Here is a 21,125-nt window from a genome sequence, read left to right as displayed (position 1 = left end):
CAGTGTAACCAAACCCACAAAAAATGATAACACGAGGGATACGTGTTAGCTTGCAGTGAAAACTGCAGAAAAGTGTTATTAACGGAGCTCTGTGACAATACAATGGCCAACACGAGTGAGAAATAATAATTCGATCTTTTGATACAAATTTAATAATAATAATGGATTGGATTTATATAGCGCTTTTCAAGGCACCCAAAGCGCTTTACAATGCCACTATTCATTCACTCTCGCATTCATACACTGGTGGAGGCAAGCTACGGTTGTAGCCACAGCTGCCCTGGGGCAGACTGACAGAAGCGAGGCTGCCATTTCGCGCCATCGGCCCCTCTGGCCAGCACCAGTAGGCAAGTAGGGTAAAGTGTCTTGCCTAAGGACACAACGACCAGGACAGAGAGCCCAGGGATCGAACCGGCGACCTTCCGGTTACAGATACGCTTCCCAACCCCCTGAGCCACGGTCGCCCGCTGTTGTTTCAAACTGTGACCACTAGATGGCAGTGAATCCTCACATAATGAACGCATCAACGTCAATTTCACCAAAAAGACAGAAATACTATTTCCGTCTATTAACAATTATTAGAATATCCTAACGTAACGAAACTAACAAAAAGCCTTTAGTTCTTCAGTTCAGGGCTAATGGTGTTTTAAGTTATCCTCACCAGTCTCCAGACCAAAGTCACACTTTTGGCAGACTCCAAACATTTTTATTAATAATAGAAACATTAAAGAAAAATGTTAAAACTGGGAGAATTAACCATATTAAGAAAAATATTAGCTCATTTTGAGTTTGGTGGCAGCAACATGTCTCAAAAAAATTGGGACAGGGCCATGTTCCTTATCGTGTAGCATTTCAGCACTAGTCTGTAAACATCTGGAAAGTGAGGAGACCAGCTGTTTCCCCCTTTTTGTCTGATATGTGATTCTAGCTGTTCTACAGTCCTGGGTCTTCTTTGTCATATGTTTTGTTTCATCAGCATGTTCAGCGCCCGAGTCTTCTTTTACAAAGATGTTATAATAGATGCAGTATGTAGTTTAGGATTGTCCATATGCAAGGCCTTCCCAACAAAACATGTCATCTGGATGGGACCATATGGTGCTTTTACAGATGTGCAAGCTGATGTACCATGATACAATCAGAGATGCAGGCTTTGAACTGAGTGCTGATGACAAGTAGGATGGTCCTTTCTTTTCAGTCCAGATGTGGTAGTCCATGTTCACCAAAAAAAATTTAATTTTGTTTTTTCTGACTGCAGAACAGTTTTTTTCACTTTGCCTCAGTCTGTTTTAGATCTTTGGCCCCAAGAAGACAGTGTTTCTGAATCATGTTCACATATGGCTTCTTCTTTTAATAAAGTAACCTGCATTAGTGGATGCCATGATGAACTATGTTCACAGACTTCTGTGAACTTCAGACTTCTGGACACGTCTCTGAGCTCATGCAGTGATTTCCATGACAGAAACATCCCTGTTTCTAATGCAGTGCTGCCCGAGGGTCCAAAGATCACAGAGATCTTCTACTGATTCTCAGCCTTGTCCCTTGAGCAGATTTTTCTCCAGATTCTCTGAAACTTTCTATTTTATGTGCTGTTATTATGAGAACATTCAGAGTTTTCACAGTTTTACACTGAGGAACATTATTCTGAAATTATTCGAACCTCTGCCCCCCAAAGGTGCTCTTAGATGCGAAATGCTCCTCCAGCTGTTTCTTACTATGACTTCATTTTCCAGTCTTTTGTTGCCTCTGCCCAACTTTTTGCTACGTATTGCTGCCACCAAATTCAAAAGTGCCACACTTTTTTCTGAAAATGCTCAGTTTAAACACTTATATGTGTTTAATAGGTTTTCTCTGTTTAACTGTGAGTGAAATATGGGCCAGGAAGTTGCAAATCTTTGCATTGTTTTTATTTACATTTTAAACTACCTTTTTGGACATGGAGCTTTGGAAAAGATCTGAAACTCTGAACATTTTGATTTAATTTTGATTTATTTGAAATGGACTGTGCTTATTCACAAACAGGAAAATAACTAAATAAGCCAGAGTTAGCCCTGTGGTGTAAAATTTCCTCCCTTGTCTTTTGCCACTTAAAGAGAAACCTAAACTGCAGGCCACAGATTACACAGTAAATACATGACACCAAAACAGTAGCAAGTCATTAAGATGAGCTAATACCAGTAGTTAATACCAACACTGATGCCAGTGTTATCATTTTTAAAGCACACTAAAATTAAGAGCAGGCTATTTATTGAAACAAAAGATATTTCAGTAACTACTGTGAGCCCTGCTGTGATAAACACAACAAACTGCAGATCTGAGTGTGACAGGATAAATAGTTTTGATTGTTTTCACTTTACTTAACATTTCTCTTATTATTCATTATTGCATTGCATCTATGTTCCAGCCAGTTGTAAACATCAGAAAAGCATGAATCGAATGCCAAAACTCGCATATTAGCCACAAATTGAAGAGAGTTTTAATAATTTTGACCACTAGATGTCAGTAAACAGCCATCTATGGTCCATCATCTTCAGAGCAAACACCAGTTCACTCTTCTTCCATCTAAAAATGTATCAAGTTACCAAAGGGGGCAGATTCCCCTCTGTATGGTCAGGTCGACCTGATATGACTTTTCACCATCCCAACACTTTTCACCTCCTCACACACAGACTGAGCATTTAAAGCACAAGATCAATGATGTGCTCTAACTGATGTATGGTGACCAAGCTTCCTCTGATACACATTAAATACCATAAATGCTTTCCCACTAAATTACACAGGGGGAAAAAACTTCTGCTTTGATCCCACCTGTAACTATTCAAAGTTTGTCAGAGCCGGCTCTATCTTAATAAGAATTTGAACATCACGCTGCTGTAGTCCTTTATCTGCTCTTTTAAGACGAATGATTTCGACACATCAGTGGGGGGACATTCTCAGCAGATCGCTCCACTAGATTGTATTGTTAAACTAAATACCGTTCAAAGCTGATGTTTCTACGCCTTCGTTTTATCATAAAGGGATGGGGGTGCGATTAAAATACCAAGCTGCTTATCTCAAGTCAAACTCCGCGCTCCTCTTTGTTTAATTAACAATCTGTGTAAGTGCACCATCTTCCAGCATCAAATGGGCGCTTGAAGTCATTCTGAGTGATTTGAAATTGCATTAAACTATGATGGATTTCCAGCCTTAACAAGTACAGAGTGAGATAACATGTCAAACAAGCAGGAGTGCATTAGCAGCTGTCAGAGAGTGCAGGGGCTTTTGAAATCAGACATGCAGGCATTGATTTTCTCCTAGAAGTGAGGACATGTAGGAGATACAAACGGCCTCTAAATTCATTTATCTGGATGTTTGGGATGTTTAGATGTCATTTCATTAATAGTACATTCATTACTACAGCTCGTTTATGAGGTCGCATGCTGATTCAGCCTCTCAAGGCTGGCTAACCGACTCAAGCATTTGTATTTTATGCCTAACATATTGCACTTCCATAATAGTATTAACTGTGGCAACGCACAAAGAAGTTTAATTTGAAAAAGCGTCTCATTAAAATGGCCATATACTGACTTTCATTGAAAGACGCCGAGCTGAAAGGCAAGACCATTATATCCTATTGTGTTCTTACATTCTAATATGCTTTCAGCGCTCTCGTTCAGTTTGCCTCTCTGTGGTAAATAAACCAGAGAAACCGCTTCGAACCAAACCAAACGCAGCCGTAATTATTCAGTTACACATGCAAGTATGACAGCTTTTCTTAATCTGCCAAGCAAATGCTTCCATTTGACTGAATTGTGGGAATTTAATGGGTTTGTTTACAGCTCCGACAAGCAGCAGCGTGGATGTTTTTGTGCTGTAGTGAATAATGGGTTTTCAAGTCATAACAGCAACAATATAGCTTAATTTTTCCACCTAACAAGGTTAAATGGACTCTATATTAGAAAAGATAAACTAAAGCCAAAGAAATGTGCAAAAAAAAAGGGAAAAAATCCACACAGCCTCCTTTTCATTTCCCGTATTTTCCATTATCTTGGGTGTGACAAGTGTGCGATATGAGCTTGTATCTGCCTGTCATTTAAAACACTGATTTAAGATCAGGAAACAAGGAGAATGTCTAAGTCACAGGGTCAAATTTGGATTTTCTGCATGTAAATTCACACTAAAGTCTGAAGGATCCAGGTGTTTAAGCTGACATCAGGATGGGCTGTTAGAGGGTCTCTCCCACTCCACTTGATTCCTTACTGGAAGACACGCCCCCTTACTGGGAAGCTTCTGAGTCTCTGCTTTGTCTTGAGGAACGTCTGTGGAAACAGGCGCATCACCATCTGCGCCATTCACCGTGCCGTAAGAGGCAGGCGTGTATTGTTCTTGTGACAACGGGCAGCTGCTTCCATCCACTGGGTCTGAATTCCCAAACTCAAAGATGGAGTTTCTTTCACCAATGTCCAGTCCAAAGCTCTCTAGCATGTCCATTACTGATGGCGTGGATGGGCATGAGGGGTTCTCCTCCTCAATGAGACTCAGCGTTGGCAAGATGTCCACCAACTCTGCCATCTCCATCGGCCGGATTACTTCAGTGATGCTGTAGGACTCCTGTGTGTCCAAAGTTGGATAGTCCACTTCCAGCTGTGCAACAGCAGCAGGCTTCAATCCAGACTCCATTAAAGCATTTCCAGATCCCAAATCTGACTGGCCAGAACTTGCCAAGTCTGCAGGCAACTGAGTGGTGATGTCTACAGGGTACCCTCCCTTCACGACACCCTCCATCAACACCAGCGCAGCCTCTGCAGGGATAGCTGGAGCTGAGACCTCAGCGGTGACGATGTTTGGCGGAGTTGCACTGCCCGAATTCTCTGAAAGAGAAGCACGAAGAAAATAAGGTCGAGAAAGAGAAAGTATTTATCTTTGTTTTAAAGCATCATTTGCTCTACAAATTACACTTAATTCTTGTAACAGCGGTTATTATGACAGTGCAATGGTAACAGTTCATTGTAATATTCAATTTTCCCTCAAGTGTTTTGACTAGCAGACATATTTTCTGTTTTGCCAAGTATAAATATCCGCAACTGCTTTCTGCTGCTGCTTTTCAGATTGATCGAATAAGATTTAAACATATAATTAATCTTATAAATAAAATGATCTGGATCAGGTGACCCTGAATCCTCCTTTAGTTAGGCTGCTGGGGCTTCCCGTGATGCTCTGAATTTGTCTTCTTCACTCACATTTTTTCACTCACTATGTGTTTATACACCACTCCACATTCAATCATTGGTTATCATCAATCTCAGGCTCTCTTCCACAGCAGGTCTTTGAAGGCAGTTGATCTATCCAGTCATTTGTCACAACTTTTACATTTAACATGCAAACTTTAAAGGCCATTATAGGGGAAAGTCAACAGATTTTAAAATTATGTAAATAAGTAATTAAATTCATGTTAAATAATGTTTTTGTGTATTCAGTGCTACATGTGTACACTAGCATGACTGCAGTACCTGTAATGGCTCTCTGTGCTAATCGATGGGGCCATGACAATCGGACAGTCAAACTCTCCTCTTCCTCACCATCAGGACATGGTGGTGGGTCTCCTCCCATCACCAGGCCTAAAGGCACCGCCCCCACCCACTGTTTGGACCGAACACACTGTAGACAGTCCATAATCCAGCGGGCATCCCTCCAGACCACATCCAGACGCTAATGAAACATAAAAAACAGGCAGTAGAGACAGTAAAGCGTTTGTCTCTAATTCACTTTCATTATGAAATCTTTACTTTACTTTTTTTAATATAATTAAGTCAACTGAAATGTGGATTTGGCAACAGTGGAAGCAAATATAAACCACGTGTCACAGGATCTCACCTGTGAAAGCCCACTGATGTGGTTCAGCCGCTCCCGGGCTTCCTGCACCTCTTTGGTCTCCAGCGCTTCCCGTAGAGCCTGCTGGGCAAGGTGAGTGTCCAGCTCCAGCCTTACCCAGGCCTGACAGTACTGTGAGAGGAAATCCCGCTCATATGTCCAGAAGTGAACTGGGTTACAAGCCAGAGAGGAGAGGAAAGACAAATGACTTCATCAAAGCCAGGAGGAAAAAGCCACAGAATTTATCAGTGCACTCTACTCTAGCTTTAATGAGAGGAGAACAGTGAACTGCATTAGACATTGTGCCTCAGTGTGCTTTCTGCATATCTTTGCAGGGATTTATTTAACATTTAAAACTGTAGTTTCATTTAGACGGTATGTGTCAGTCTAGCTCGCCGTTTCTGGGTCCCTTTTCTCATCACTGAAACACTCTGCGCTACCATTGTTAAATAGATCCACTGGATATATAGTTTTCCACTTACCCAGCTCAAAGATCTGCAGAGGCATGGTGAGGCCGGGCTCCTTGGTCCCCACCAGAGGCCAGTAACTGGAGCTGAAGTCCTCACTGGGAGGCAGCAGCAGCAGCATTGACAGGTTATCCCCAAACTGAAGCAACTCCTGGGTGTACACGCCGTACTGATACGCCTGTGAGAAACACAATTATTCAAATACAGATGAGAAACAGAAAATCCTTCCGCTGGATCAAGAGCTAGTGCTGATAAAACAACATAAAGCGGACAAAGAAAATCAGTTTAAAAGATTATTTCTCTTCATAATAGTCTGACAGAGAATTTCAGGTGTTTCAGGTAAATATGAGGTGGCTGGAAAGTAGTGTTTACCCTGTAGAGGGGGATGTTGAGCTTCGTCAGGAGATGTGTGACTGCTGCTCTCAGAGACCTGACGAATTCCTCCATACTGCTGCTCTCCATCGTGCTCTCGTCCTCAGCGTCCAACAGACTCTGAACACCGCCATTGGCTGCAGTGTAAACATGACTCTGAAGCCACGTCCACTCCTCTCTGCCACACAGTAAAAACACAGTCAACAAAACGGGCATAATAAGTAAGGAGAGAGGTCCAAAAACAATCCAGTATCACTGCCTGTTGAAGCCCTAACATTTGTATAGATACTGCACTTGTTTGTGCAGATCATTTAAAATAGTATATCTTTTTCGACGGTTGTTTTCCAGATAAAGTTGTAAAAATACTGCAATAACCTGATGAACGTCAACATAGTCTATCAAGGGACTGACACAGATATCACCTGGTCAAGTTACGTTACCTGGTCACGTGCGCGTTGTGCCGAACCCGTGTGTGGCAGAGTAAACTGGGCAACCTCTGAGGCACCAGCACCCTGATCTGTTCCACCGAGCTACACAGTTTCAGGATGCCCACATACAGACCCGGCTGGGCCCACTGGAGGCTGTGCCTGTGAAAGGACAGCTTCTCCTGGAGAACAGAGACAAAGAGATACGGTGCAAAAGAGAGCGAAATGTTAAGATCTGTTAATAGGATGTAAAGCTTATGAGACTTATTTCCCCCTGCCTCACTATGTGTTGTTAGCTAATTCAGTTTGGGGATCCCAAATTAATTTCAGTGCTTTTTCAGGGTTAGCAGCACAGGAGGTAAACTAGTGGCTCAGTAAAACTCAGCGCCCAATGCGCTATTGTTGAAAGCCGCTGCTGGGTGCGACTGTTTTCCTCTCCTCACCTTGAGCTGCTCAGCGAGCATGTCCATGGCGGTGGGCTCAGGCAGCAGAGGCGTTCTGCTGCGGTTCTTTTCCAGGCGTGCCAGAGGCATCCAGTGGAGCGGGGGGTCGGGGGGGCTAGAGCAGACAAGCCAGGGAAAAATGAAATGCAACCACGTGGAACCACCAAAGAAAAGGTTGATTCATCAAGAATAGCAAAGCCAGTACCCCACCAACAACCAGCTGACAGGCTGTATAACCCAAAGATATTGTACAGCATGACTTCCAAACATGCCCAGCTTGACACCTAATTACGCTACCACCGACTGCAAACAAAGGTCATTTTTGTTGTGATAGTGTGATAGAAGTTTTTTTTCCTGGTAAATTCTGAAACTATGATTTCATGACGTGCCAGATGTTTTCAGCAGGTGAAAAGCCTGGACAGCCAGACAGGATAGTTTAGCACTTCTACTATGAAGCCATGCTGTTATAATAAATGCAGTATGTGGTTTAGCCTTTACCTGAAAAAGACATAATTTGGACCAGAGCACACTGCACATTCCTCTAAAACCTTTTATATATGGTGCAAACTGTCAATTCCATCAGCACTGATGCAAACTAATGCCATCAGACATGCAGGCGTTTGATCCGAGTGCTGATGGTGCCTCTGCTCTTTAGTCCAGAGGATGTTGTGTCCACGTTCTCCAAAAAAGATTTTTGCTTTTCACCACCTTCACCTGACAGCAGAACAGTTTTTTCGCGTTGTCTCCGTCTATTTCAAATGAGCTTTGTGCCAGAGTAGACAGAGGCATTTCAGAATCATTTTCAAATACGGCTTCTTTTTGCATGATAGAGCTTTAACCTGAATTGTGTGGACGCCAAGTGCGTTCACAGACAGTGATTTATGGAAGTGTTCCTGAGCTTATGCAGTGATTTCCATGACGAATCACATCTGTTTTTCATGCAGTGTTGCCTGAGGGCAGATTTTCAGTCTTGTCCCTTACACACAGAGATTTCTCCATATTCTCTAATAATATACAGAACATAATATGAGATCATCAAAGTCTTTGCATTTTAATTTCAGAACATTATTCAGATTTCTTTTCATAATTTCCAGATACAGTTTTTTACAGAATGCTGACTACATTCCCATCTTTACTGAGAAACTCTGCCTCTTTAAGATGCTCTTTTTATACCCAGTCGTGTTACTGACCTGTTACTATTTAACCTAATTAATTGCAAAATGTTCCTCCAAACATTTCTTTTTACTTTCCCACCCCTGTCAAAATGTCTCAGTTTAAACAAATATGTTTCCTGTGTCTTCTCACGTATTCAGTATGGGTTTATGGGATTTTCATATTCTTGCATTCTGCCCTTATTTACATTTTCCAGGGTTCTAACTTTTCCAAATTGTATTTGCCCAATTAGTTTAAAGCCCTTTTGGTGCTCTCTGCCCTTTTTCTTTGACCTTTTCTTACCTGGGAGTGTTTGGAAATTCCTTCAGAGTGACTAGCAGTACGTTGCCCTGCCGATCCTTCAGGGGTTCATAGTAGATCTGGCCCAGGTCCACTGCTCCCAGAGAAGACTGACATCAGAGAGGTGGACAAGAGAAACCAAGGATTAAAAAGTATAAGTGCATTGGAGATTAATTCAGCCAAACAGGGGATCTGTGGGCGCAGTTGTGTAGCCGGACAGAGGAAAGCATGGCAAAAATAAGGAAAGGAAGAGGAGGAAGAGATGTAAAGAAGTAATTAAAATAGCAATTAACCCATTTTGGTGCTTCTTATCTTAACAATAAGCTGCTTAACTTCCTACCTGCAGCTGGGAAACAGCTCTTAAAATGTTGTGTCTGTTCTGAAGGAGGGAGGAGGGAGATGAGTGAGCGGAGGAAAGCCCTTGCTGTAGCCAGGGCACTTGCTGCCATGCACAGGACAGCTACAAGAAAAACCGAACACCCAATTTAAGCAGAAAAATCACACTGAGATTCATTTTCTGTAAATATATTTAATATTTATGAATTGTGATCATTCAATTACTTGTACAGTGAGTCAACAAGCTATGTAACAGTTCACCTTGGCAAGCCAAAGGAAGTCTTGGGTGATGGAGGTGGAGCAGCACTGGATCTCCACCAGTGGGATCTGATCTTCGGCTGTGACCAGGATGTTATCCTTGTGGTAGAACACAGTCGCCAAGTACATCCCCCTGACCGGATCAATTTGAGAAAACGCAGATATCGTCAGAAAAAGTGCACACGCTGCTTTCAATTTCACAAGTCACCGCGGACCGCAAAATTACAAGAAACAATAAAAAGCAATGCCTCCGGGGGGAAAGTTTATAGCTGAAAAAGATCAATTTTGTGGCTTGACAGCAATTTATTTTTTGAATCACCCAGTGGATTTTCAAACACTTATTACTGTCAAAGCAGCTTATAATCCCTCAAGTAAAGCAAAAGCACAGAGGCTGGTTTCATAGACCAACATGACAGTCCAGTAGGAAACATGGTCTCTTTTTTTTTAAATTACTCAGGGGTCCAAACACAGTCAACTTCTCTCTGTTCACTACCAAAGTTTTCTTTTCTTTTTTTAACCTTCACTGTGGTTCATATTCATGAACATAATCATGCAGCACGATCTTTTGTACTTTGCTAGCTTCTGATGTGGTGAGTGTGGTCGACGGATCGCTTGTGGGAGGATGAAGGATTTATCAGTCACCTGCCACTTGCCACAGTCCAGTGATTACAGCCATCGTTCTGTTCAAAAGACCTTTTTACTAACAGCTACAGTGGCTCTAATGTGACTACTGTTCTCTGCAATAACAGTAAGAGATAAGGCTTTTCAACTTTGCAGCCTATGCTGCTCTAATGGGATTGCATTTAATCCATTACTTGTGATACCCTCAGGGCACAGTGGGATAGGTAAGAGAGACTGAGCGCTACCTCTGTAGGAAACGAACAAACTTGGTGGCGGACTGGAACAGTTGTTTGATGCCTCGAGACACTGACAGACGCTTGCTGGGACTCTGGGGCTTCGAGCTCTCTGTGGAGAGGAGGCGAGGAGGATCAGACTGGATGAAATTCATTTTATCTCCCAAAATACATTCACTGTGCACGCACGACACTTGACTGGGTGAAGGCAGGGAAAAGACTTTTCTCTTTGTATTTAAAGGAGCTGACATCTGTAGCGCATGCTGCTGATATAAATGGTGAGAAGTAGAAATAAAATGTTGTCGAGTATGCACATTAAAGGCTTGTGCAAATAATCTGATTTTCTGACTGTTTGCACACATCTTGAACGGAAAACACAGCTACTTTGAACATGTAAACCACCACAGTTAAAGAACACAGAATTAATATTTTCTTTAGATATTAAATACTGGCATGGGACAAAATGTAAGAAAGTCCCTGAACAGGTAGAACCCCTCAGATGGTAAATGGTCTGTATTTGTATAGCACTTTAGTAGTCCCTAAGGACCCCAAAGCGCTCTAAACATCCAGTCATCCACCCATTCACACACTGGTGATGGCAAGCTACATTGTAGCCAGAGCTGCCCTGGGACGCACTGACAGACTGGCGCCACCGGGCCCTCTGACCACCACCAGTAGGCAACAAGTGAAGTGTCTTGCCCAAGGACACAACGCCCGAGACTGTCCAAGCTGGGGCTCGAACCGGCAACCTTCCGATTACAAGGCGAACTCCCAACTCTTGAGCCACGATCGCCCACTGACGGCTCCTTAAACACATCACAAAACTCCTACATGCAAACTACCCTATCAGTATATAAACAAAATTCAGATAAAGATGTATCTGACAAAACTGACTTCTTGAAATCAATTTTTTTGAGTTCTGGGAGAAAATATGAAAATGTCTATGCTGTCAGGCTAGTAGGGAGCTCTTTCCATTCATTCATAGCGTTACCCTCCTAGGACCTGGCGTCCACATATGTGGACACATTTTGGGTTGTCTAGACCAAAATAGTAAATTTTGCTCTACAAGGGCCTGATATCCACTTACCAGGACATTGTACTGCCACTGTTCTATCGAAATTTAAAATGAATGTCCTCATATGTGGATCTCATTTTTCTCAGCAACAAAAATCTGGTTAAAATAAATAAATTAATTAAATAAATAAAAAAATCAGGTAATTCTTTGTTTTTACATTCATCAGGTCCCAATCAGCCCAAATAGCAAAGAGAAATTAAAAATGCATGCCATGAAAGAGTTTGGGTCTTAGTAGGTTAAATGAAAAAGCAGATTGTGCAAACAACTTTAAGAACAACTTTGCATTCTCTTTTACTATAATTTCAAGATGTGTTTCAAATTATTTTTAAAACAACATGAACATCTGAATACCACACGAGATTCTTAAGGCAAGGCTGAAAATACAACACATAAGAATTTCAATAAAAGCTCAATTTTGTGCAAGTATAATTACACACACACAACGGCAACAACATGTGCACTTGGACCCAATGCACCAAAGCATAAAAAAACCAGAGGTCTCACGTTACCTATGCAATATCCTCTAAGATGCGACTCCTTGGCATCTTCCAGCAGCTTCCTCACGAGGGCCTCGTGATTTCTGAGCTGTGACTTTACACCAGCGCACTCTCTCCAACCTGCACAGGACAGGCAGAGAGAAGCAGATTGTGGCTTTCACTTCTATGCAATTAGGAAAATCAGCTAAGACAGCAAGAAATAATTTGCAAGCGACTCCTGAGTGCCGCTTTTTTTTTTTTTTTTTTTTAATCTTTTGGTGATTAGGAAGCGACAGCGTCTCCATGAGAGACCGTCTGTATGCTGTGAAAGTTGAAATTGAAGTTGATTCATTGTGACTCGCTCGAATCATGTATCTATTTAAGCTGGGGATCTTTTGCGTGTGTGTGTGTTTTTAAAGTGAATCTTTATTTATTTATTTAATTTCCGCTCACTTCCATCTCAAGGTTGACAGAATAATTCCTACTGATCTTATACTGGGTCTTAGTGAAGCCCCTCAATCTCAAGGTATTAACAGCAGGCGGATGGGGATTCTGCACCCACCTGTGTGTGTGCATGTTGACATTATATAGTAACGTATAGAAAGAAACTGCCTGAAGCCTGAGTTTTGGGTTCAGAGGGATTTCTTATCATGATTGATATGATATACTGTCTACTGTAACAGCATATGTGACAGAAAATAAGGAAAAGCACAACAAATCTCCTTTACGATAAATTGGGCAATCTATTACACTCTGGCTGTGATTGTTTACTGACCAGTGTTTGCTTTGACATCAATATTTTCAGCCTTTATTCCCCATTACAAATCCTTGCTTGGCAGCTCTGGCTTTTGTTAGAAGTAGAAAGTAACAGCAAGTAAGCCCAGCGATAGGGGTGGGTGGCGTCCAAGAAAGATTACGAGCCAAAAATTCAAAGTCAAAGCGGCACGGCTGCAAGGCCCATTGACTCGTGTTGCCGTCTTTAAGTCTCCACGTTTTAATAACTCATTAATCTACAAGCCACGAGAGGATTGGACTTCTTTCACATCAAGCTTAATGTCAGCTAAGTAATTCTATTACACTGGGACAAAGAGGGAAAGAATGGAGCTCTTTCGAAGCTTCAAAATCCACATTCATCAAAGTTGTGTAGTTCTGCACACTCACTGGAGGGGGCAGCGCTGGCTGGAGTGGAGCACTGAGGCGGGCCCCATCCTTTCACGTTGTAGGCGCTCACTCTCACGAAGTAATGCACTCCCTGTGTTTGGAGAAACAGCAGACCTGCCAAATTATCACCGAGCATTAACCAAGAAGCCATACGGCGCTCTCATTATTAATTCATCTGGTTAAAGTGAGCCTGCTGATAAGTGTACTCTTATGAGAGGTGGTTCAGTGCAGAAGATAGTGATGGAGGAGCAATAAACACAGTGTGTGTGGGTGCAGAGCTGCAGCACGTGTTTTATACCCGTCTGCTTGATTATGTGCCTCTAAGAAATTACAGGTGTCAGTTTCTGTGCGTGTCTGCAGCATCTGTGCATTTGCAGCTGTTATCTGTGGTTGTGAATACGTGTGACTGTGGGCGACTTACTGCCGTCAGCCCCTTGATAACGTAGGAGGGGTTCTTGGTCTCTATAACTTGGGCCGTGCCGAGGATGCGTTTGAAGCTGGCCGAGGTGCTCCATTCGACTGTGAATGCAAAACAATCCCACAGATAGATTATTCTCTGGCTTTGCTCAAAACCCCTCGTGAGGGATAACTTAAGGACGTGAGTGTTTACAGGTTTAGGAACTTGCTGCATCTGGGCTTAATCTATTCTTGGCCGCGAAGCATGACATTTATACGTCTATAAAACCGACCAGCAAAAACAGCCCAAACTAGATACTGTGTCAGCCGGCTTAAATTACTTTCAAGACTTTGATTAAATTGCACCAGTAAAGTCTATACTCCATTAATTTCCTTATCTATCCATCATGAATCGATCCATTTTCTGCCCCACATCTAACTGACCCTTTTATCTACCCATCCATTCAACCAATCCTCCATGAAAGTCTTCTTGCCTGGTTCTCTCCCTACCTCTGTAGCGGGTGATGAGCCCCACCATGTCCCCCTCTGGCTCTTTGATTGTCACAAACAGAGAGGATGTGCTCGTCACCAGGATGGACACATGACTGGGGGAGCCCGGGAGCTCTGCGTGGAACATTGAAAAGATAAAAATCGGGTTAAAATGAGCACGAGTAAATAACAGAACAAATGCAGACAGCCAAAGTACTGCACTGAGTTTTACAGAATATCACACTGCAGTAAACTTGATGACAAAAAAAAAACACACACACACAAATAAACTCCGGAAAATTTATCACATCCAACAGATATCACTGATAACCACTAGTATATTTGTCCTCTATCTTAGAAAGACTACATATTATTTTACACTAGCTCAGCTAAGGTTTTCTTAAATAGGTGATCACGGCAACCACAGACTGATGTCTGACCTCGGCCTATGGTGAGGTCAGCTGGTGGCAGGGCACACACTAACAGAAAAGGAGATAGATACAGTAACGGCTATTATTCTCTTAAACATAAAAGCTATTTCTCCATGGCTTTTATTCCCACACTGGTGCTTTTTAGCGCCACAACCAAGCATTTAATCTTTAACCATCTGACTGGGTTTGCCAACAGTTAAAGAAAGGTTAAAAACGAGCACTGCATTAGCAGCTGGCTACTGAAAAATGATATGCAATCAGACTGTTCCAGACTGATGTCAACCCTGCAGGGCCAACTGTACCATAGACAGACTTTATTAATCCCACACTGGGGAAATTCACATGTTACAGCAGCACAAGGGCCAACAAGACAAAGTGAATTAAACTGTATTAAAAACAGAAAAATAAATAAATTACTGTATGCAGTAAATACACTTACAAATTTTGTGTATTTGTGCGCTATTTATTTACATCATCATCAAATCTTTCTCCTGAAAAACCTAAATAAATTGCACAAAAACACCAGATTTTGTGAAAAATGATGCTTGAATAAACATTCCAGATTCAAAAACTTTGAATTTTGGGGCCATTATTTCATGGCTCAGGCTTTACAGGGTTGAAAATTGTATTCCCTGCAGACTCTGTGTTGTTTCAAGACAATCTTGGAGCTTTTTATTATCACAATTGTACCTTAAAACGCTGCCAGAGTTTGATGATTAAATCTAATTGTGTTTCCGTTTCTTCAGCCTAAGATGTAATCTTGAGTGAAAACATTACCATAAGTAAGTCACAGTCGTCAGACAAAAACACATCCATATTTTATATTTAAAGATGCCATCCGGCTCTCCTACCCAGCGAGATTTACAATAAGAGTGAGTTTAATTTCACTGCACATGAAAACAAGCGCCGGGGCCTGGCTGCCCTTACAATAACGCTGCGATAATAAAACAGTCAGAGAGAGAATTGGCTGTGCTTGAAAGAGAAATGAAACGAGAGCTAAGGAGAGACGTTTATAAAGAGCTGTTAAAGTTGGTACAGCGGGGAACATTGCAATATAAATCTGAAAAAAATAAGACAAAAAAAATTAGCCCAACAGAGAGCCAAGAGGAAAAGGCTTGAACAGGTGGTGCAGAGGATGGTAAGTTGCCTGATGCGTCGACGCATGATTTGCCGAAGTCTTGAAGGTTTTTGCACGTGTGAATTTCTATTGAAATCTACAGCTGTGAGGGTTTATTTGATACAGGCAGCCAGTGGAGGGAGTGCAGGGAAGGAGAGGATTTGAAAGGCTGATGACACGGCAGTCTGCTGAATGTTGGATGAGATGAAAGAGGCTAGAGGGAGAGTTTTAGTAAAACTTAAGCAAGATGTTGAGTTGAAGACTTGATCACTGCCGTCTTGTCAGCAGTGGTGGGTGGCTTTGTAGAGTTAAATTGGCAGGAAAGTACTGCGCTGGCTGCAGAAAAAGTTTTATTATGAGAGCAGAAATAAAGAATGAGGGGGAAAAACGAGCGAGAGTTCACTGAAAACAGAAAGAAAACTGATCTGAGTTTGAGTGCTAAGCAGCGAAACAGTGAAATACCACAAGCTGACCGCTGACCTGTGTTCTGGAAGTTCTCTCTCATCCGATAGTACAGCTGCTGCCGCAGCCTCCAGAGCTGGATGTGCCTCTGAAGATCAGCCTGTGCCTGAGGGCCTGCCCCGGCCTTTTTCGCTAACTCCGTCTTCCTCTCTTCTGTCCGTTTATCTGCCAAGGCCACCAGAGCGTCCAGCTTGAGTGCCCACTCCGCTGGTCGGCACACTGAGAGGCACAGGACGAGCACACGAAGCAAGACAAAGGGCATAATCTGAATTAAAGTCAAGCCGTACAGAATCTGATTTTACACCATTACTTTTGACATTTTACATGAAAAGACTTACAAACAGGGTTGTGTCTGGCTCCTGCCTTTGTCAGTACATGAAGCAGCGGGGAATTGTGGGTAAGGGCAGCCACATCCAGGGGGACCAGCCCCTGTTCACTCACTCTGTTCACCCCTTTCTCCCGGTCCCTCTCCCAGTCCCTGTCTTTTTTCTCTCCTTTCTCCCATACGCCTCCGCCTCCTCCACCGCTGCTGCGGTCTCTGGACAGAAGGCTTTGTACAGCCAGTGTATCCTCATTTTCCACTGCCTCCCACAGGGTCTTGTACTGATGGGGAGCAGGAGAAAGGGTGCAGGGCCGCGGGAGGGTAGGCAGGTGGAGGAACGAGATAGAGAAAGAGAAAGAGGGTTAAGAAGGATAGAGAGATTTATTTCCCGCAGTAAAGAGAAGGGAGCGTTAAAAGGGAGAATGATATCGGACACAAATCAAATCATAAACCAAAGGTGCCTCGACTGATGCTTTATACAGGAGCCTCCTGAGACCAGGAAAGTTTGTGAATTGCTCTTATTATTATATGAAGCAGCAGCAGGAGCAGCTCTATATAACAGAGGGTGCTTGAGAGTGATTTCCTTTTCTGAAAGCATTTTTTCCCAGTGTAATGTAATGCCCTGTGTAGTGGACGTTAGGGAATTTCTCAATAAAATAAAAGAAGACTGGAAAATTTTAATGCTGAACTTCAAGAATTCAGTTTTTTTGTTTTGTTTTGATTTTTTTTTAAAGCAGATGTTAAAACTATAAATTTTTACCTGCACACACAGTGTTTTGACACATACTCAACAAGCTCAAAAATATTTGAAAGGGACCTGGGAGATCAAACTATGAGCAACTGCCAGTGTGTGTCAGGGCTGTGAGCCAATCAAGAAAATCAATTAACCAATCCCTAAATAAACTAATCGCAAGCTTCAGGTAACTGCCCATGCACTGCATACATGACAACGCATGCACAGTTCACAGTTCAAAGTAATCAGTCGTTACTATATATTTAGCTTTTGTGCAGCCGCTCGGTTCGTAAATAGAAGGGATGAAGAGCAGACGTTGCGGGCTTCTGCGCTCACAGCTATAGCTGTGTGCCTCTCTTTGTGCTGCCACACAGAGCCAGTAACAGAAAGAGAAATGTGTTTTAAAATACCCAACCAGAGGCTATTTCTGCAAGAGGTTTCCTCCTGTTAAAAGGGAGTTTTTCCTTTCCACTGTCGCCAAGTGTTTGCTCATAGTCGTTTCATTGTTGGGGTATTTTCTGTATTGTTGACATATGCTGACTACAACCACGTTTAGTATGCGAATCTACCATTTAATATATGAATAACATATATGACAGAATATATGACAGGAAATAAGATAAACCGAATAGGTCGGCTTTAAAGCTTACAATGCTTTGTCACAGAGGACTGATTTATTTTCTGAAACTAGCTTTGATTTTTTTTTTTATCTCTTGCTCCCATAAAATGTGGCTGTCAAACTACAGTAGGAGTCAGTTTGACGATGGTGACAGCCTCACACGTGAGACAACTAACAATGAGTCTGCTCGCCTATTGGAATACCCTTGAGAGACACGTGTCCACAAAATGTATTGTCAGGTCTCAGGAGGTTAGTGACACAGAGATAGCGTGTAATGTCAAGTAGAGATCTCATAGTTTTTAACCATAACAGAAACCAAGGCAGATGACATTTCAGTCAACGTGACCAAAGCTCCCTTTCAGAATGACACCTGGATATCTTACAGCATCTGCAGACTTGCTGGGGCGTTTAGGCGCATCCAAGTCGGCGGCAACAGATGACTCTCCACCCCCCCTGAGTCTGAAGGACAGGTTTCTGTAGATGCGTTTGGGCGAGACGGGACCTAGAGAGCGCCGGCGCTGTGGTGGGTTCCTCATGGATACAGACATGACAAGAGAAGAAAGTAAAGGTCTGAAAGAGGACAGGCGAGAGCAGGAGAGGATGTGAGCTACGTGGGAACAGGGGATGGTTGAAGAAAAGGTTGGAGAGATAGTGTGAAAGGCTGGAGGGGAAAAAAAAAGAGTTTAAGAGTCCAGCTTTAGAGCCAGATAGAGAGGAGAGAGTAGTAAAAGATAAAAGTCAGTGGAAACCTTGATTAAAGAATAAGGTGAGAAATACAAAGAGGGAAACAAAAGAAGAACACACAGTCAGACTTTTTCAACGTTACAGAAAAAAATTGATGCTGACTTGAAGTACTGAGCAAAAGTACTTGTGTTGTGTGGGTGGATAAATGGATAAGAGTTACTATTCCTGTACAGACTAGATGAAAATGCCTCGAAGCATTTATTTTTGTGCCTTGCACTATTCTCCCCTTTGTTCATCTTTTTTACCCGCGATTATGTGACACGGTTTTATTCATTCTGAATGGAGTTTTCCAGCACGCGAGGCAACAGACGCATCAATCTAATTAGTGGAAGAATGGAAGGCCAGATCGCATGGAAGAGCCAGGATTCTTTCCTGCTAATAAACTCGAATCCGCTCCCATCATCCGCATGAAGATGAAAATCCATCACCACCGCTGTAATGATGGTTCATTATCAATTCCATTGGCTTTGCATCATTACAGTCAGTCACTTTTTTGTGCATGAAAATCTGTCTTGCAGTTTTTTGTTTTTAACTTTGGGCACCGTCTGAAATTCCCCCTCCTCTTCACTCAGCAGGTCGTTTTCAGTGCCACTTTCTGTCCATCCTCTCTTTTCACCGCCCTCCAGGTTAAAACTGATCTCGGTGCCGTTTTGATTTGCATCGCTGTCCTGAGCTTATGATATCAAAAGCATCTTTGTGAAAGCGAGACACTCAGACCCAGGGCTGAGCATTGGTGGCTGTCCTTGTCTGAAAGCAAATACTCCCCTGGTTGGTGCTACCTGAGGACAACACCTGGGGCCTTTGACCACGATGACATCTGAGTGACACGTCACGTCGCACATCACAGCTCGCACAGTACCTGCACTGTCTATATACATGGATGCGGGACTATAGAGGTAAAAGTAGCTACTGTTGTTGGTACAGTTTCCCCAGTTTGTTTACTGTGCCTTACATCAGCTATGGAAAGTGCTGAGGAGTCATTTAGAGAGCCGTAGTGTTTGTTTGCGTTTTCTTTTTCTTCTACTTTTTTCTTGAGTCTGCCTGAAGATAAGGCAAAACAAGAAAAAGTGTTTGCACATGTTCAACCTGCAGTCTAGCAAACAGCGGTTATGTAAGCAGGCTAGAGAGTAAGATGCTCCAGTCTGACCATAAACAGAAAGTATACAGTAGATTCACTGTGGTTTTATTTCATGTCTCAAACTGGGGTTTTTTTCTTACCTCTCTGTACTGTGGCCAAGAGAGCAGAGTGTGCTGCATATTTTGCAAAAGTCTTTCCGGTTTGTGAGTTTGCTGTGGCTGTATGGAAACATTTGATGACTAACATTTCAGATCCCCCAGGAAGTAATGCAACATATTTGCCTGGGTCTTCAGTACTTCCACTCCACCAGGTTGACTGGTGGAGTGGAAGTACTTCACAACTAGGGGATCAGACTGGGACACATGAATTTGTACGAATGAGGCACAAAGAGTTTCAGTTTAAGGGCTGTTGTTAAAACATGACTTCACTTTGTGCTTGCACACTGAAGTTATATGTGCTTCTCTGATTATTCAGCAGCAGGACAAATTAAAATGAACATAAACGATCTTGTTGATTGTGGCTCAAGAGTTGGGAGTTCGCCTTGTAATCGGAAGGTTGCCGGTTCGAGCCCCGGCTTGGACAGTCTCGGTCGTTGTGTCCTTGGGCAAGACACTTCACCCGTTGCCTACTGGTGGTGGTCAGAGGGCCCGGTGGCGCCAGTGTCCGGCAGCCTCGCCTCTGTCAGTGCGCCCCAGGGTGGCTGTGGTTACAATGTAGCTTGCCATCACCAGTGTGTGAATGGGTGGATGACTGGATATGTAAAGCGCTTTGGGGTCCTTAGGGACTAGAAAAGCGCTATATAAATACAGGCCATTTACCATCTTACAGGCTATGTTTCAGAGTAAAAGTTTCAATTTGAAAACAGTAACAGAAGGCAAGCCTATTTTGGTCTATTTTGAGAAAATGTATAGGTCTTATTAAAATAAAACTTTAAATATATGTATAAAAAACTTTGCTATATCATATCTAACCAACAGGTGACGCAATGTATGCCACATTATAGCCACAAAAACAGCACAAATGATCAAACATCCAAAGTTTAAGTTCCCGTTTCACCGAGTTAAAAACATAACTGAGTTTTCGGTCTCTTACCGTCACAGAGGACTTTAACGGCTTTAATCGGGCTTTCCTCCGACTCTGCCGCGATGCTTCAACATATTTCACTGTATTTTCATAAATGACTGCCTGCTGATATCTTATAATCCATGGTAGCGGTTTCGGAAAGTTTTCACCTCTGAATGAGGATGAAGCGCACCTGAGCGCTACAGACGAGAGACAGACCGGCGAGCCTCCCCCAGCCGACGCACACGCATATTTTCCCCGTTCCGCCCACTTCCGATCTGCGATCATTTCTCTGAACCAAACTTTTTTTTCTCCTTTTTTGAGAACATATTTAGAAGCAGTGCTGCGTCATAAAACACTGATAAGATAAGATAAGATAAGATAACCTTTATTAGTCCCACACGTGGGAAATTTGTTTTGTCACAGCAGGAAGTGGACAGTGCAAAAGTTATGAGGCAAAAATTAGAATACAATAAGAATAAATACAGTACACAACTGTACAGAAT

At 42.6% G+C, this 21,125-nt stretch overlaps 1 protein-coding gene across 2 annotated transcripts; it reads right to left on the bottom strand.

The window, feature by feature from the left end:
* Positions 1-1,905: 1,905 nt before the first annotated feature.
* On the bottom strand, positions 1,906-20,837 carry LOC146671110 (ankyrin repeat and fibronectin type-III domain-containing protein 1). 2 transcript variants are annotated; one of them, XM_085403292.1, is made up of 19 exons: positions 20,650-20,837; positions 18,119-18,484; positions 16,400-16,664; positions 16,080-16,280; positions 14,073-14,186; positions 13,588-13,685; positions 13,167-13,257; positions 12,039-12,146; positions 10,467-10,566; positions 9,604-9,733; positions 9,347-9,466; positions 9,010-9,116; positions 7,555-7,669; positions 7,127-7,293; positions 6,687-6,864; positions 6,330-6,492; positions 5,851-6,017; positions 5,487-5,685; positions 1,906-4,847 (listed from the first exon to the last, which is right to left on the bottom strand). In XM_085403292.1, exons 2-19 carry the CDS (start codon positions 18,281-18,283, stop codon positions 4,189-4,191), a joined length of 3,147 nt encoding a protein of 1,048 aa, XP_085259418.1. In that variant the 5' UTR covers positions 18,284-18,484; positions 20,650-20,837; the 3' UTR covers positions 1,906-4,188. The 2 variants fall into 2 exon arrangements, with proteins under 2 accessions (XP_085259418.1, XP_085259419.1); XM_085403293.1 differs by having other exon boundaries at positions 18,119-18,430.
* Between the last annotated feature and the right edge of the window lie 288 nt (positions 20,838-21,125).

The sequence above is a fragment of the Rhamphochromis longiceps genome, linkage group LG4 (assembly GCF_057381845.1).
Source record: "Rhamphochromis longiceps isolate RC_006_pf linkage group LG4, R_longiceps_female_GT1.1, whole genome shotgun sequence".
NCBI classification, from domain to species: Eukaryota; Metazoa; Chordata; class Actinopteri; order Cichliformes; family Cichlidae; genus Rhamphochromis; species Rhamphochromis longiceps.
This window is presented reverse-complemented; position numbering and strand designations above follow the sequence as displayed.